The sequence below is a fragment of the Ammodytes marinus genome (assembly GCF_949987685.1).
Source record: "Ammodytes marinus genome assembly, chromosome: 19".
In the NCBI taxonomy this organism is placed as follows: domain Eukaryota; kingdom Metazoa; phylum Chordata; class Actinopteri; order Uranoscopiformes; family Ammodytidae; genus Ammodytes; species Ammodytes marinus.
In genome coordinates this window covers 5327319-5344338 of record NC_137223.1, presented here as the reverse complement: position 1 = coordinate 5344338, position 17020 = coordinate 5327319, and the positions used below count along the sequence as shown (strand labels likewise).

Here is a 17020-nt window from a genome sequence, read left to right as displayed (position 1 = left end):
ACAACCACAGCAAAAGGTTATGAGCATTCACTAACAGAGTTACGGCGACAGCAAAACATTTTTTTTCTCACAAATCAGTCTGCTGTATTTGGCCATAACCATTGGGTGTTTGGCATGCACAAAGCCACCTGTAGGATTCCTCATATATACAGTAAGTAACAAATTCTCCAACTGTATTTTAGGTGTATTTTATCCACAGAAGAATTAATGATACATCCTAAAGCTGCACTAATCAATATTAATTTATGAACAATTCGATTGGATGTGTAAAGTCTATGGGTTGGCTGAGGATAATTTAAATTTTTTTTGGTTCTTCAACCAAGAAAAAAAAATTAAATGCTTTGAAAACCGAGCGCTGGAGATACGACGTTAGAGACTAGCTGGTGAACCATAGTGGAGGATAGCAGCAAAAGATACAGACATGTTGTCAGAGCTAAAATAAGAGTGAATCTTACTAATCAGGTGGACACAAAGATGGCTCTTAATAAATGCTAATACTGCTTTGTTTTGCTATATGCTAGCCATTAAAAGGTGATACTGTGTCAATGTTGTGTTCTTCTGCCCCCCAAGTGGCCAACAAATCAATTAGTACAGCTTTAATTAATATTATCAAATTATCTTTAAGAAGACATTTTACCTGACAAAATTCAAATGCTTAACACCCTGAGACACTTAAGGACCAGTCACCCAAATGGCAAACTCTCACTTAGCTAGCTTGGCTAACCATGCATAACCTTTTGGCTTCATTTGCCAAAGCTTTAAGATTGTCTGAGATTTGTTACATCACCGCAAAAGAACAAAGGTGAAGGGAATTTTGAATTTATTTAAGTTTTCAATGAGACGTTAATTCAAATAAAAAATAAAAATATTTTCAGTGATGTTTTCAGTGATATTTGCAGTTCAAACGAAACTGCCCTACACGCTTCATTCTGTTAGACGTGTATGACAGACAAATATCCCCAAACTATCTACATGACTAGGAGCCAGAGTTTGTATTTGTATTTGATTTGTTTGTCATTTAAGTGAACTGACTCCAGAACCAACAGTGGAAATGTGCAACAGGTCTAAGATAACTGTGCTAGTAATATTAGGACGTCTCATCAGACACCCAGGGACATTTCTTACAATAGTTTTGCAACAACACAAACTTAATAAACTCCTTTTTTTTCCCAATCAGAAAAAAAAACACATAAAGTTAGAGTCGGTGCTCTCCGATGCAACACAGGCTTTCTGAAGTTTAAGATTGAGCAAATGAGAAAAAATACATAACTAGAAATTGAGATGCATAATGTTTGCAGAAATGAAGCTAACGTAGATGGCTATACTTTAGTTTGTCTGGCTTGAACCTGGTAGAAGCTCCACATGAGTAAATACTGTTTTTGCTTCAGTAAATATGCATACAAAAATGAAAAGAGCACAAATAGGGGGGGAAAAAAAGGGCTGGCTCACTACTGCTCCGAACTCAACGCTGTGCCACAATGTGTGCACTATGTGTATTGTAATATGAATACATGTGTATGTGTTCATGTGTCTGTGCGTGTTTTGGATCTATGTACTTTATGTACTTGGACCCGTCTTTTAACAATTTAACGACAGGTAAAATACACTTACTCTGTTTCAGTGTATAACCAAAACTTCATCTAAAATGTACATCAGTTAAAGTCAGGGGGGGGGGGGGGGGGGGGGGGGAGAACTCCAAAGCTTCTCATTCAAACTTTAAAGCCCCAATCCCAGATTTCTGTGGCATCTTTTTTGGTTGGGGTTCCATATGTTGAGCTACCCGGCATAGCCTACTCCACACATTTCAAAATATCACCCGAAGTTGTGTGGGGGAGTAGCCTACACAATAGGTGGTGACATGGCTGCTAGGCTATTTGCTTTATGGCTATATGAGGTTTACTATCCGTATTCTTCGATATATTTTGATTTACTAGCACTTCCCATTAGAATTGTAACACTTTGTGCTTTTAACAGGATAAATGGGGTTCATTAAAGGTGGTGCCTTCTTTTTAATCTGAGTCTTTCCCACAAGGCCAAGACCATTACCAACACAGACAAAGCCAGTGGAGTCATTTGATGCTAGCTTGGCCATTACTGTTTTGTTAGCGTGACAGTTTTCTAGACAGCAGAGATGAGCCTACTGCTAAAGTCAGCCATTAGAGGAGAGTGTGGTTTTTTTTCACTTTTATTTTATTTTTTGAAATCAGATACTAAGTTGTCTTAAGAGTGCGGATAGTAAACTACAGGAAAATATTTATGTTATTCAAGTCTAGCCTCGAGACGACATTAGTTTTGGCTAACTAATTAAGCTAACGGGTACCATTTAAGATTGGGGCTTTTAAAGAGCGAAGAATGCGGCTTTACAATCCAATTCAATTCATTTGTAGCCTACTAGAGTATGTCCTGCTCGTGTAAAGCACGGGGCTTACGTTATCCGTAGGCCAGCCTCTAGTGAGGGGTTCAATAATTCAACTTTCTTAATACATAGACATTTTTTAAAATATCATTTTAAAAGCAGACAGCTCCGAGGGGAACTCACGAGGCAAACAGAAAGACAAACTAACTAGGCTTATAGCTAATAGGCAGCATGCACATCACAAAGTAGGATGTTCAAACAATTTCACAAGCAGGGCAAACGTGTTACTATCTTAACATGATTGTTACTTAAAATCATTTGGAAAACACATACACTGTTTTTCACCTCAAATGAAATCTGAATTAGCTTATTCAATTCCTAAAGAAATACAAATATAAGGTGTGGGCAATCTTATATGAAAACGTTAGCTCATTTTTTTTTTTTGTGTTTAGCTTTCGGATACATCTTCTTCATAGAAATGGGTTCCAATTGTATATTCAATATAATGACATATAGACAAGATTGTTTTTCCTGTTTAAGTGCTGCAGTCTCAGACAGATGGAGACCCTCACTGAAGTGCTAAATGGCTCTGAGCGCTTGGGGCCGGAAAAAACAAAGTGCCTGAATTAAGTCAACTCATTCATTTACTTTTTTTAAAAAAGTTTAAAGTTTTAATTGACTTTTTTTCTGGATCATTTTGAGAAAAAAAAAAGGAAATGTTCAATGTCACTTTAGATTTTGGCTACACTTTTTTTTCCTCTCTCTTTAACTCTGTCCAAACATCAAATGGCAATATACTGAAGAAACAAACAAAAAAAAAACATGTCTGCAAGAGTGTACACAAATAGCATATTTAAATACTGATAGGAAAAAAGGCTGAACTTTTTTTTCACATTTAAAGAGGGGGTTTGGAGCTGGCCTGCCATCTTGAATGTCGAAACTTGTTCTACATGCATAGGGCTCAACATTCTAATTATGTGTGTCTGTATATGTACTGTACGTGTATGTGTATGTGTGTGTGTGTGTGTGTCTCTCTCTCTGTGTGTATGGAACTGATTTTCCTGAGTTTGAGAGCACCCGTGATGGGGCGTACTCGTTATAGGCAGGACAGGAAAACAGCAAAAAAAAGCAAAGATCTTTTTCCCTTAGCAGAAAGGTACTTGATATAACCCCTGGTGAAAAAAAAGAAACATCTCTACCTGTACAAAATCACTGTTACAGTCATCATGCTCCAGAACTATATACATTTCTTCTGCCAAACAAGCACTTTGAAAGTCACCATTATACAACATCCAAATACAATGGTATTGCTGATGAGTGGGAAATAAAAAATAGCCATTTTAAAAACCGCCTGCGAAAACCTTTCTTATTTTTTTTTTACTGTCTTTCAATTCAGTGCTGAGGAAGGCAGAAAGGAGGAATGTTTTCGGTTACAGCCTATACAGAAAAATACAAATGTGAGACGCTAGAAGACTTTTTTTTTTTTGCATATGAACATTTTACAGTCTAACTGCATCGTTAACTTCCTCTTGTACAGAAGCTGTATCCCACGTTTTTGTCCTTGAATTAGGTAAAACATTCAGAGGGTTTTTCTTTTATTTATTTCCTGAGTTTGAATTGCTGTGGCGCAAAATGGCCACTGAGATATTATAGTGAGAGAGGAACCACAGACAGGAGAGAATAGAGAAAAGACAGTGAGATAAAAAGAGGTAGAGAAGATTGGCAGTGGTGGACAAAGTATTCAGATCCTTTACATAAAAGGTGCTCCGAGGAACTTTCAGTTTGTGTTCATTCTTGGACCCCTTTGGACAAAAGCGGTTTTTACTACGCCAGCTGTTGTTCCAGGGTGTGTGTTTCCATGACAAAGGCATTAAGAAAAATTAGACTGTTGACTGTGACAGAAATATTTTAAAGTTCCTCGAAGCACCTTTAAGTACAAGTACACTGGTACAAGTCAAGGTCCTGCATTGAAAATATAACCTTAGTAAAAGTATTACGTATCCTAACCTAATTATTGTTTATTCATAAATTGATTGTTTGGTTCGTTTGGCAGCACATCCTCAGATATTGAGCCTGAACCATGGAATCGTGTGCAAATTTGGATAACAAAATTATTTAAACAACTGTCAAAATAGTCAATAAGCTGATATTTTCTGTCAAATGACCAATCAATTTATCCAATAATGTTTCAGCTGTACTCGCATGAACTTTTGGGATGTTTTATTTAGATTTTTAATAGTGAGTAGAAACTAAATGTATCAAATCATTTTTTTAAATGTACAAATTTCCCTCTGTAGTAGAGTAAAGGTATAAAGTAATCTAAAAAAAGATAATACTCACGTAAAGCAGGAGTGCCTTAAACTTGTACTTAAGTACAGTACTTGAGTAAATGTACTGAGTTACTTTCCACCACTGAAAATCGTTAGAGACACACACAGTGGGAAAAAGAGAAGAGCAAAATGTGAAAGAGAAGAAAGGCAAGAACACAGAGATACTGTCGGTACAACGGAGAGAGACGAAGAGAGAGAGAGAGAGAGCTGCTGTCTAGGTCCGATGAGGTTCAACTTTTGCGTTGTGATGTGTGACACATGAAGAACAGAGCCCTCTACTGTATAAGAGGTTTGCTGCCGGAGGTTGGGGGAGTATAGCACCATTGTAAGGGAGGTTTTGGTGAGAAGTTCCCACTCTTGTCACGGTACGAAGAGGAGAATGAACCTGCTAGAACAGTATTGCTGCTGTTAAGACAACTTTAGTGTCGACCGTTCCAAAAAAAAGAGAAGAAAAAAAAAAGACATAAATACCATGGACAAAAAGCTTGTTTGTCTCAGTGAACACTGGCGGAGGCTGACCCCTCTCATTAACACCCCAGACAGGGTTTTGTCATAAGAGTAAAATTAAATAATAAAAAAAGAAAAACGGCAAGACAAGAGTAAAAACCCCCGCTACATAGTACAGTCCTTCCTGGGCTGCTCGTCGGTCGTACATTTTTCAGTCATTTCCTGGCAAAAGTCGACTGTTACCGTGGATTGGTTGGAGTTGGAGTTGGGCAGCCCTGACTTTGTGTACCGGCCTGGCTCCTCTTGGCCGTCTGTGTCTCCTCCGTGCGCCCCGCCGTTCCTCATGGGGGCGCCGTGGTGCTCTGGCTCCGGGGAGTGGCTGGTCAGGTCGATGCTGGTGTTGTTGGCCATGGGGCTGTGGTCTGCTGTGGGGCTGTGGTCAGGCGTGGGCTCCAGGCCAGAGGAGGGCCTCAGCACGGGGCAGTAGTGGTGTAAGGACTGGACCTGCTCCGGGCTCAGCTGGACGTCTCGACACACCTCCTGAGACAGACAGGAGAAGTTCTCCCACAGCTCGCCCATACACGCTTTCAGCTGGTTCCTCTCTGTCAGCAGCTTGTCCTTCTCATGCACCTGAACACACACACACACACACACACACACACACACACACACACACACACACACACACACACACACACACACACACACACACATTGACACAGATTTGAACTCTGACTTCATACAACATCTAGATATTTTTTTTGTTTTTTTTATATTTCTGAAAAGATTCTGTTTAAATGTACAGTAAGTAATCCACTAGGAACGTTTAAATGTTCAGTAAGCGGAATGGTCAGTTTAGCTAACTTCCTGTCAGTTACTGCAGTTAGCAGTCCCCTCCCTCGTCCCCACGTCACCACATTAATGCACTGCGGTCTTCAAAACAGCGAGTTATCTAGCATCCTCTCAGATCCGTAAGTGTGATAAAACATGATAAAAACCATCAACACAGACATTGTGAAGGATTTTTACCTGCTCCGCCATTGTAGGCGCATAAACGTTCACCCATCTTGTCGTTCTGCACGTGCACCGGCAGTGAGACGGGTGAAACGCGCACACAATGTAAGTGATCACTGTATGAATAAAGAGCGATTTAACACTTATATTAACGTACATAAATCGCTTACTTCACCTTTAATGATGATATCTATAAGTTGAAAAAGTTGCACTGTTCACCTGCAGTGTCTGGCATTTGAGCCAGCCTTGGGGCTATATGCTCAACTGTGTCTCAGTCTGAATTACACAAATCCAGTGAATAGTTTTTTAGTACAAAATTCCCTCCTGACTATAGTTGAAAAACTTAAACCCATCCTTTAATGGACTGTTCTGAAATGTCCTGTCAGCATCAGACAGACAGACAGACAGACAGACAGACAGACAGACTGACTGACTGACTGACTGACTGACTGACTGACTGACTGACTGACTGACTGACTGACTGACTGACTGACTGACTGACAGACAGACAGACAGACAGACAGACAGACAGACAGACAGACAGACAGACAGACAGACAGACAAACTGACTGACTGACTGACGGGCATCATTGAAGCATGCCCTCTACAAAAGCTTAAAGGAGGACTCGTCACCCTTCATACAGCAGAGCAAGAGGCAACTGCTTGGCTAAAGGACTTTGCATTCGCTAAATAAAACTGACTGACAGACAGACAGACAGACAGACAGACAGACAGACAGACAGACAGACAGACAGACAGACAGACAGACAGACAGGTATAGCAGAAGACTCACCAGTTTCCTGATCTCACACTCCAGGTTCATGATACAGTCTAGCTTCCTCTTGCGGCAGCGCTGCGCGGCGATGCGGTTCTTGCTGCGCCGCCTCACGTCGTGGATGAACTCCAGCTGCTCGGAGCTCAGCTTGTGCATCTTCACCAGCATCTGGAAGTCGTTCCGCGGAAGATTTGTGATTTGATCGACAGGGAAAGGCAGCTTCACCTGGGAGGCAGAGGAAGAGGAAGAGGAAGATACAGATCAGACAGACAGGACGTTAGAATGGAGTCAGAATTGAGGTTAGACACTGCTGACAAAAAAAAACATTGAGACCCCTCCTTGAACTTTGGGGTGAGAGGCACACATGTTTGTCTTCGTTTCTCATCCCAATCACTGGATTATCTCATGTTTTAACATAAAGGTTAATAAAAAGTATTACATTGCTCTAGTCTATATGATTTATTTTACATCATTAATTGTTTATAATGAGTACAAACTTTATATGTCTACATGTATTATGGAAGCACACAGTGGACATATTCTATTATGTTATAGTATTATATTGACTATTATAGTCAATGAGTGAGATGAATTAAGGATTGTGACTAAATGTAGCAGACACTTGTGAGAGGAGCAATAGGTAACAACACTTACTACATTTGACCACAAGATGGCAGAAGAGCACTGCTCCACATGGCAGGGCACTGCTCCACAGGGCAGGGCAGAGCGAGGTATGCCTACAACTCTCTACCTCTCATCATTTAAACATGAAGCACATTCTCCCACAGAGGGGAAAAGGTGATGCAAGAAAAGAGTGCCTCTCCCATCTGTGCCGTAGCTCCTGGAAAAGGGCCAGGGCGACAGATTGAGGGGGCAGTGACTTGTCAACCTCATACAAATCAGTGTCAGGTGATTCCTGGGGGCTGAACTGTATGTGTACATGGGTGTCTAGCAGCACATGCACGGGCACATTTAGCCATGTTGGGGCCCAAGGCAAACACAGACATGGAGGCCCCCCCCCCCCCCCCGTAACGTCTACTGTTTTCTCTCTTTTCAACCCTTATTTAAGAAAGACCTACTGTACGTGTAACTTCTTTACTTCAGATTCAATGCATTGTGCATTAAAGCATCAACATACTATTTGTCTAATGGACAGAACAAATACTCACATAATAAAGACATTAAACATTAACAAATGAATTGACATATTCATATTATGAATATGGAAGCTGCTCTTTAGTATTGGTGTTGTCAGTAGCTGTAAAAAGGTTATGATCAAAATAAATGTGGTTTTCCTCACGATTACACCTCTTTACAGCAATATAGAGTATGGAATATTCTCTTCATTTGTCAATACAATAAACTCTTTCTTTGTTTAATACTGTAGTCTTCTGCTGACTTACAGTATTTCCGCATATACACACACAGTAAGATCATGTGGAAGTCCAATGTAGTGGGGACTCAGGGTTATTGGTTTACAGAAAGACATAATCAATGTGTGAAAAGTAATATTATGTACCTTAACCAAAATTTCATGAGGCATTTTATGGGGCCCAAATGGTAACTTGGCCCAAGGCAAATGCCTACCATTGCCTAATGTTACAGCGATAATGCTTGTTTGTAAAAGTCAGTGAGTGTCTATTCACCATCTGCTACCTGTCCGCACCGTTCTGAAAAGCATCCAGTGTTAATACCTAACCCAGCTGGTAATAGACCCTGTAAACGGGCATGTTGTCAGCTACAGTGGGCCCCCTTTGCTTACACACCTTTGGTTTTAACATAGCAATTTACGGAGCCTATAGGCTGTCTATTAACACCAGATTTTATTTTCAGCACACACACACACACGCACACACACACACACACACACACACACACACACACACACACACACACACACACACACAAACACACACACACACACACACACACACACACACAGGTGGCAGATCGTGAAGAGATATTTACTGATTTTTGACAAAAAAGGGATTCTATGCAGCAGTGATTTAGCAATGCCATCCAAAAATCAAAGATATACAGTAAGACCATATCAAGTAAGCTTCTATTTGTTTACTCTCCTATTTTTTTTTTACCACTTTGTAAAGCAACAATAATTCAGCCTCTCTCTCCCTAAGGTGATGGCAAACCTTCTGATAAGCACATCACAGGCACATCCACGCCAGCGCTATCGGAGCACACCAGGGAGGGAGCAGTAGCTGAAGGCAGGAGGCCAGTGAAGCAGCTATAGTGTAGAGGCATAACAAAGAGCCAGTGGAAGACAGACAGCCCGGAGAGCTTGGCAGAGATGAGTGGAGCAGCATCTCTCTCTCTCTCTCTCTCTCTCTCTCTTCTCTTCCTTCCCTCCCTGTGGCTGCAGGAAGAACAGAGTCAAACAAAGGAGGAAGTGGAGCAAAGCCCTGGGACTTCTCCCTCTCCCTCTGTACCTGGCTGATGCCACATGCTCCCTGGAGAGCTCTAATGGCTCTCATCACATGACTGCAGAGACATATCGGCTGCAGCAGCTCTGTTTCCACAGCAGACACTATACGTTCTGTACACTCTTTCAGGCTGTAAGTCATTTGGTAACGGCTTTTATCAAGATAAAGTATTTGTCTTCTGTAAATTCAATTCATTAATGGCTTACAATAACCATACTGTACTTCCTATTCAATACATCACTTTTTGATTATTTTCTTCTTATTTGGAACACACATTTGTATTTTTGGAGTATTTAAAAATAATAAAAGATATGAATGGGATACGCTCCACGTCAATATTTAGAAGAGGTACATTTGTCCACCTTAAAATCATATCTAAGACAGCCCAAAAGAGGCAAAATCTGTCTTTCCTGTAAATATGTATTTACCAACGGATTCAGTTTCACTTTCTTACGTCCAGGGTTTATGAATTAGATTGAATTCTGAATTTGATCCAAAAGAGTTCTCCTTCCTTTATGTTAAAGGTGGACTCAGCCATTCTGGACAACGCTTGTTTTCAAAATCACTTTTCGGTCAAAATCAGTGAATATCTCCTCATGATCCGGTAGCCATACCTGTCGGCACTGAAATTGTTTTTTGTGTTAATACAAAGCGTAGGCTCCGTAAACGAGTAAGAAAGCAAAGGGTATCTAAACAAAGGGGGCTCACCGTAGCTAGCAACTTGGCCATTTACAGAGCCTAGACTGTGTATTAACACTGTTTTTTTTTTCAGCGCACACAGGTGAAACAGGTAGCTACTATGTGGACACTTTAACAAGGTCTCATTCTCTCATAGATTGGTTGTTGACAACATCCCAAAAGACGTGTGATACTGTATGTTGAATGTGCAGCACATTTTGAACAATACAGGAGAATAAATATTACAAAGCAATACAGAATGCCTGAGAGCCTTACTGCATTAGGCTATATTCCATTATAATCATGTCACTGGGTACCTGATTGTTGTCTTTCCTTTTGCATAAATAAAGACATTTCCCTCATCAGTTGATTCAGATAATGCACACATTTGTGCATAACAATTCACTGGTATGTAGGAAATGAAGTGTTTGAGGCTGAAAATGTTCTGCCCCCGCGCTTAACGTATCCCTCCCTATGTTGAAAGGAAACCTACTGTACGCCCATGACCTGGTGTAAGCACTGCAGTCAGGGGGGATATACTGAAGCTATAGCCAGGTGTCTACTCATTGAAAGGACTCGCACTGAAGAGCAAATCTAGCTGTCAATCTATCCCCCTGTGAGACAGAAATGAGTTTCCCTCATTAGAAAGGCGCGCAGCCCTCGGAGCCAGCCAGCGGGAGGGCCCCGGCTATTTCTCATCTCGGCTCCCCGACATCTGCATGCAGACACATGAATAAATAATGTCCCCTGGCTTTCAAGGCCACGGTCGGCCCTCTCATCTGTACACTGTGCCAGGGCATGACAGCTCCAGCCTCAAAGGGGAGGTGGGGAGCAGAGCTATAAAACATCAATACGGGGCTGCCACTATCATCTCTGGCTGAGGAGAAGATGACTCTCTTTAGGATCGGATGGCAGTTACAGAAGGGAGTGTAGGTTTTCCCACTACAGGATCTGATGGGACCTTTTTGGCTAAACCAGGCTAGAAGACAGCGGGGAAGTGGGACACTGCGACCTTGTGATGGTTTTAAACCCCTCCCTCATCCACCACCAGTCACTGGTACACTAGGGAAATGGCTAAATTTAGCCACTCCGCCCGCGAGAACCAGTTCAGACAGCAGCATAGGCAAGGGGATGATAGAGTGTGCTTCAACGGCTGGTCATACATTCACCCCCCACTGTTGTGGATTTTAATATTACTTTCTCGATTGTCTTCCGTTGGTCTCTTTCTCTGGGTCATTATGCTGCAAATAAATGGGTAGCAGAGTGAAAAGTGGGGCTCATCTGTTATAAGCCTACAGTATATGACACTGTGTACTGTTAACAGAAATGCATCACTCAAAATCCGTCCACATGTCCGGAGTGACATTTCTGTTGCTACCTCCTAGTAGTAGTAGTTGGACTGAAAAGGCATAATATAACTCAAGCCAGTTGAATCAATCAGGTACATTTAACACATCGTGAATGTACCATGAAAAGCAAGTCACAAGTTGTTTACTTTACAACTGTATGTTATCCACAAAAAACTAATATGAGGTTATTTAAAATGTCCCATTTAGTGCCATACACATGTGGGAACGTTGAGCCCTGGAAACATAGGGATGACCCCACTGGGACAGAACTTGTTTTATAAAAATGTCATTTTGTTCCTTTAAACAAAACCTACCAATACCGCTCCACCATCATGATTCCACATTTTAAGAATGTCACTAATTGGCGTTCTTTCACAGAGTGAGATATCACGTCTGTACCAAATACAGAGCTGGAGGTGGTTAGCCTATAGCTTAGCGAAGAGACTCGATAGAGTGTAGAACAACAGATACCTTGGCTTTGCTTTGTGTTGAAACAATGAGGCTCATTCATTCAATACTGGTGAGGTATAGGATATATTTTCAGTGTGTGCAAGGCCAGGGCAGCTGGCAGCCTGCCGCAGGTGTAGACCTTAGGGGGAGATGGTAGCAGGGTGGACGTCTAGATGGATGACTATGGGCTCACTTTGCTCTGGGCTCATCTGTTGTGTCTTGACCTGCTCTGAAGCTCGAAAATCCCCATAAAAGTACTTTCCCCACTGGCAGCATGATCAAACAAAGGCACTGGGGGCTATCACTACTCTGATTATTATACAGTAGATTGCTGCCTGACGCCTCTGCTCCAGGTTTGTGTAATACTACTTGTCCCTTATTTAATCCAAACCATGATGAGATCTTATCTTGGAAGATGACATTTAGAATGCTGCACACTTGTGTTTCATGGTATCTCTGTAATTAACCCTGCTACATCTGGCATGCTTATAAATAGGATTATGAAGCAGCATCACACATACGCGTCAGATCTTGATAGAGATAGTGTTGAGAGGTTCAGTCGTTAATCTTATTTCCTGGGGGTTAATGCCATTAAAAAATCAAATGTTTCATATGAATATTTGGCTGCTGTGTTGCCCTCCTGCTGACTGATGTTATTATATTATTAAATTATATAACAACCTATACCAGGTTCATAAAAAGCTTTTTTATTTAAAAGCACTCATGAGCATGTATTCATGGGAAAAAGTTTGAATGATTTAGAATTAAATAAGTGTATACTTCTTCCTGCTCCTTTTCAGGCATATCTCAGCAATACAGATAATTTGTTTTCTTTTATTTTTAATTTTTTTTTTATGTGAAAACATAATTTTTGTTTATTGTATTTCCATGCTTTTCATTTTGTTTTGTATGTTTGATATGTCTGAAATAAATTGAATCAAATCAAATCAAAAAAATTTAACTGGCAGCAGCAATGGGAGTTTGTCTGATACAAACACAAGAACAAGGGTCAAGTGAACGTTTCCTAAGGTATTTTCTCATAACTAATCAAACAAACTTTACTCACGGGAAAATGTGATCCCTGGAACACTGTTTGAAGTTAGAAATCGTCCTTAAAAGTAACTGATCCACTGTTGTTTACAGCAGCAGGGCCCACTGTTTCGCTTACAAACATATTATACTCTTACATTTGGTTACAGGCTCCCTTAAATAATTGTTTTTGTTGTTGAATTACATGTAGAGAAAATTTTGTGAAATATAACAGTACACCTTTAACTAAGGAGAAATGTGTAAGAACTTCATCAACAGAAAACCCAGAAAAGCAATATCAGCTAGGAACAAAACTTGCAGCATAGGAGTGTGACTGCCAACTTATTTATTGGAATTCGTTTCAACAACGTAACCAAAATCAACCCGGCAAGAATCTGTCAGGATACCACTGGAAGGTAGCCGCACACTTACCCTGCATTCCAAAATCACATTCTCTTTCTTTCTACTACACTACATACTAAAGTACAGAAGAGTTTAAGGGCCACGGGAGAAAAAAAAGGAAGATTTGTTTTTCATAATGTCGAGAAATGTCAAGAATAAAGATGAATACTGCAAAATGCTATTGGAGTTAATAGGGCATCTAGATATTTTTAGCATACTAAAAATGACGCGCATGCATTGGGACATCCTAAATCTTTTTTGGCATACTAAATAGTAGGGAAGTATGGGGATTGGAACGCATAGTTAATGCATCCTCAAGTCACAGGTATAGGAATAGAATCATTTCTTTGCCCCAGCTGGTCCTGAGGTCACACATACTAGGCAGCACGCAGGGCTGTGCAGTGTATACTCCAGGGGCCATTTTGGGGTAATGAAGAAGCCCTGTATCCCATTACCTTGTAACAACAATGTTCGTACATGCATACACCTACATAAATAAACATTTCAAAGTAAAATGTTTGGGTTAAAAGCACTCCTATTGCTCAATTCAAACAATACTCCTGCAAACTCTAGTCTAGGTTACAGAATAAAAGGCTCCCCCTGTTGACATTAACACATTTGTATACACAATTGCCTTTGTTAAATATAGATTTAAGAAGAAAATTAAAGGGCAAAAATCCCCTTCGCTTTTAATTTGAATAATTCCATATATCACACGCGAGAAAACTTTCTGTATTACTTCAGCAGTCAAATATGCTCCCATTCATCTACACTTTAGGTGTATACGTTCCACTAAATCACTTCAAAACAACTGTATTTTTCTTTGCCAGCTAACACTGATACACGTTTTCATGTTGCTTTAATACATTTTAGTGCCCAGGGAATGAAACTTATTTCACTATGGGTTATGACTAAAATAAGTAAACAGCTCCAGAGCTGACATTATGAATGGCAAATCACACTCCGACCACAGCCACGTCATATCAAGAGTGGTGGAAAGGTTATCTGGCATTTGTTCAGGGTATTAATGTATGTGCACTTCCTGTCACACGTTCATCATATTTCATATTTCGACCTGATGTATAAAAAGAAACCAAAACAATGTGCTGATGTCTAAAGCTACTTCCTCGTTCCTCCCACTCGCTCTGAGATCAATATTTGCAAGACTGCGGCCAGACTATACGCTAGAGTGAGCTCAACGCCTACACTGCAACTGGGTGGAAGACACACAATGAGGTACACTTGTGCTGTAGGGATTCATAATACATTCTCATGTACATGAAAAATAAATGCTAAATAAGATCCCCGTACTGAGTTGAGCAAAAAACTGCTTCATTTAATTGCATATAAATTCATCTTTTTTTTGTAGCAATTGTGAAAAGCTGATTATTGCTAAAACATTAGCACAGGTAATAATGAATGAAAAGGTCAGCAACATTCATCAGTGTAATTGGTTACAAAACAATACCTAGAAAAAGTATGCTAGACGTTTTACTGGTCACCAATTTACTCTAAGACACATCTGAACAGACCCAGTGGGTCAATCCTCTTGAATATCCTCACAAGCTACACTTGGAAAGTAAATATATATTATTTCTCTTCCCTAGATTCTAGTGGAAACCAAAATTCCAACTTTGAACCTGAAAATGAGCCTACTATGTGACCTTTAAGGTGACTGTGTCTGCTCTATGAAGCTGCTGATAGCTCCCTACGCCTCAAGTGACTCTGGCTACCTTGAATGACTATGCTTCGGTCAGACTGGCCTGCAATTTAACAACTTCCTTCCTCATGGGGAATCATTGTGTCCAGCCCACAGGCCTTGGCTGAAGCTATTTATACCTAAGCTTTTCCCCCACAGAAATTTGCTCTGCAAACACAGTTAGGCCAGCACGCCAGTAGACCACTTTGTTTGTGCGGCTGGTTTACAGAGAGAGCCGGTAGGAAAAAAGAGCGGCCCAGGAAGCATGAGGTAGCATTTCGTTACCACATAAAGGCCATAGGGGAGCAACCTAACACTGAGCTAAGTACCTCTCTGTGACCTTCAACAGAACGTCAGGCTAATAAACTGTCGAGCAGGCAGGTCTGGGAAGCACTCATTCATGAAGCATCTTATCAACAGCCTTTGATAGTGAGTGGAAAGCTGGCAGATAACCCCATGTACGGGATTTGGCAGAGGATATAGTGTGTGGAGTAATGGAGTGCCTACAATGGCTGACACAAACATATATAAAACGCAGTCATATCTACAAAGGGAAATGACATAGGGAAGTAAAAGTCTACCAGTCATTTTTCGGGCTGCTCTCCTGGTTGATAGCTCAGCGCTGTAAATCAATCCCACATAATTTACAGCTGCACATTCAGCAGCAGGCCCTTTAAAGGCCCCATCAATCTGATGGGCGATGGGTGTTATGTGCCACGCTACCGGAGGTAATAATTACACATTACTGCAGAGCCTCTTAATCTGCCAGCTCTTGGTTTCTGTAGCGGAACTGAAAAAAGCACAATCCTGTCATGTAGCTCCAACCCCTGAATCTTATCGCCATGGCAACGCAGCACTTTCTCTCCCTTTCTGTGCCCCCACTGCGTATTTAGAGCAAGCCCACTTCACCAAGCTCGTCAAAAATAACTCTACACCTCCAGCAATGGATGTAACATCACACAAGAGTCAAGACTTGCCTGGTGGTTACATGGTCGTATACACCCAAGATCATGTACTGCAAAAGCACAACATATGGTGTCAGTCTAGAGGAAGGCGTACGGCAATGGCAGTGTAATGTGAAAATTCCCATAACTGAATGTAGTGCTGTGTAATTGCCTTTGCTTTCAAATCTCAACCATGGAAAACATATTATAGCTCATTTCCCCAGCTCCTAACAGTATTTGAAAGACATTTTTTTGGAGATACAAGATTTTCCACCTGACAGTAAGTTTAATTCAAGTGAGTTAATGGCAGCGTAACTGCAATGAAGCAAAGCTGCTCTTTGTGAATTGACCTAATTGTCTTTGGCTTCTCCCCTCTGATGGGTCATTTCTATGTTATTACACCTGCACTGTAGCCTGGCACCGCCCGCCCACTTACTTCCGCTCTGTTTCATGGTCTGGTAGGACTAGGCTACCTGCACTGTGCTCCGCTGGTTGAATTTAGAGAGTCCCTCGCTGATCTTTTCGCCTGTAAACAACAACAACAGCAGCAGCGGTCTAGGCTGCAGCTTGTAAGGCCGTCTGTCTGCCCTGTTGGATTACGGGGAGGGCAATTAGGGGATTGGCTATTCATCCTTGACGTGGGATGTAATCCTGGCGATGGAAACCTTAGTTTTCCCTGGTAGAGACGAGACGGTGTGGATCCTCTGGCAGCATCTGAAGTCTTCCTGCATCCACACTATTCGCTCTTTACTTTAGTATTACCATGTAATCACCTGGTCAATGATCAAATTCCTTCGTGATTTTTCTCTACTTATGACATCTATTGCAGCATGTCCGTCCTGGGAGAGGGATCCCTTACTCTGTCGACTCTCCCTGAGATTTCTTCAATTTTTTTTATTCCCGGTAAAGGGTTTTTACTGGGAGTTTTTTCTCAGCCGAGCTAAGGGTGTAAGGGCAGGGTGTCATATTGTATCATATTGTATCATATTGTATCATATATCATATTGTATGAAATGTAAAGCCCACTGAGACAAATGTGTTTGTGATTTTGGGCTATACAAATAAAACCGATTTGATTTGATCCTTGTCAGCACTGTTGAGCTGCATTA

General features: G+C 41.0%; 1 protein-coding gene across 1 annotated transcript in view; it reads right to left on the bottom strand.

Annotated features, from left to right (window-relative positions):
* Positions 1-5025: 5025 nt before the first annotated feature.
* The window catches only part of bach2b (BTB and CNC homology 1, basic leucine zipper transcription factor 2b), a 100671-nt gene continuing 88676 nt past the window's right edge, over positions 5026-17020 (bottom strand). Inside the window, exons 5-6 of the mRNA XM_080048360.1 lie at positions 6941-7147; positions 5026-5763 (exon numbers count right to left, since the gene is read on the bottom strand). Of these exons, the coding sequence (XP_079904486.1) occupies positions 5299-5763; positions 6941-7147 (672 nt within the window). The 3' untranslated portion in view covers positions 5026-5298. The remainder of the gene's footprint in view (positions 5764-6940; positions 7148-17020) is intronic.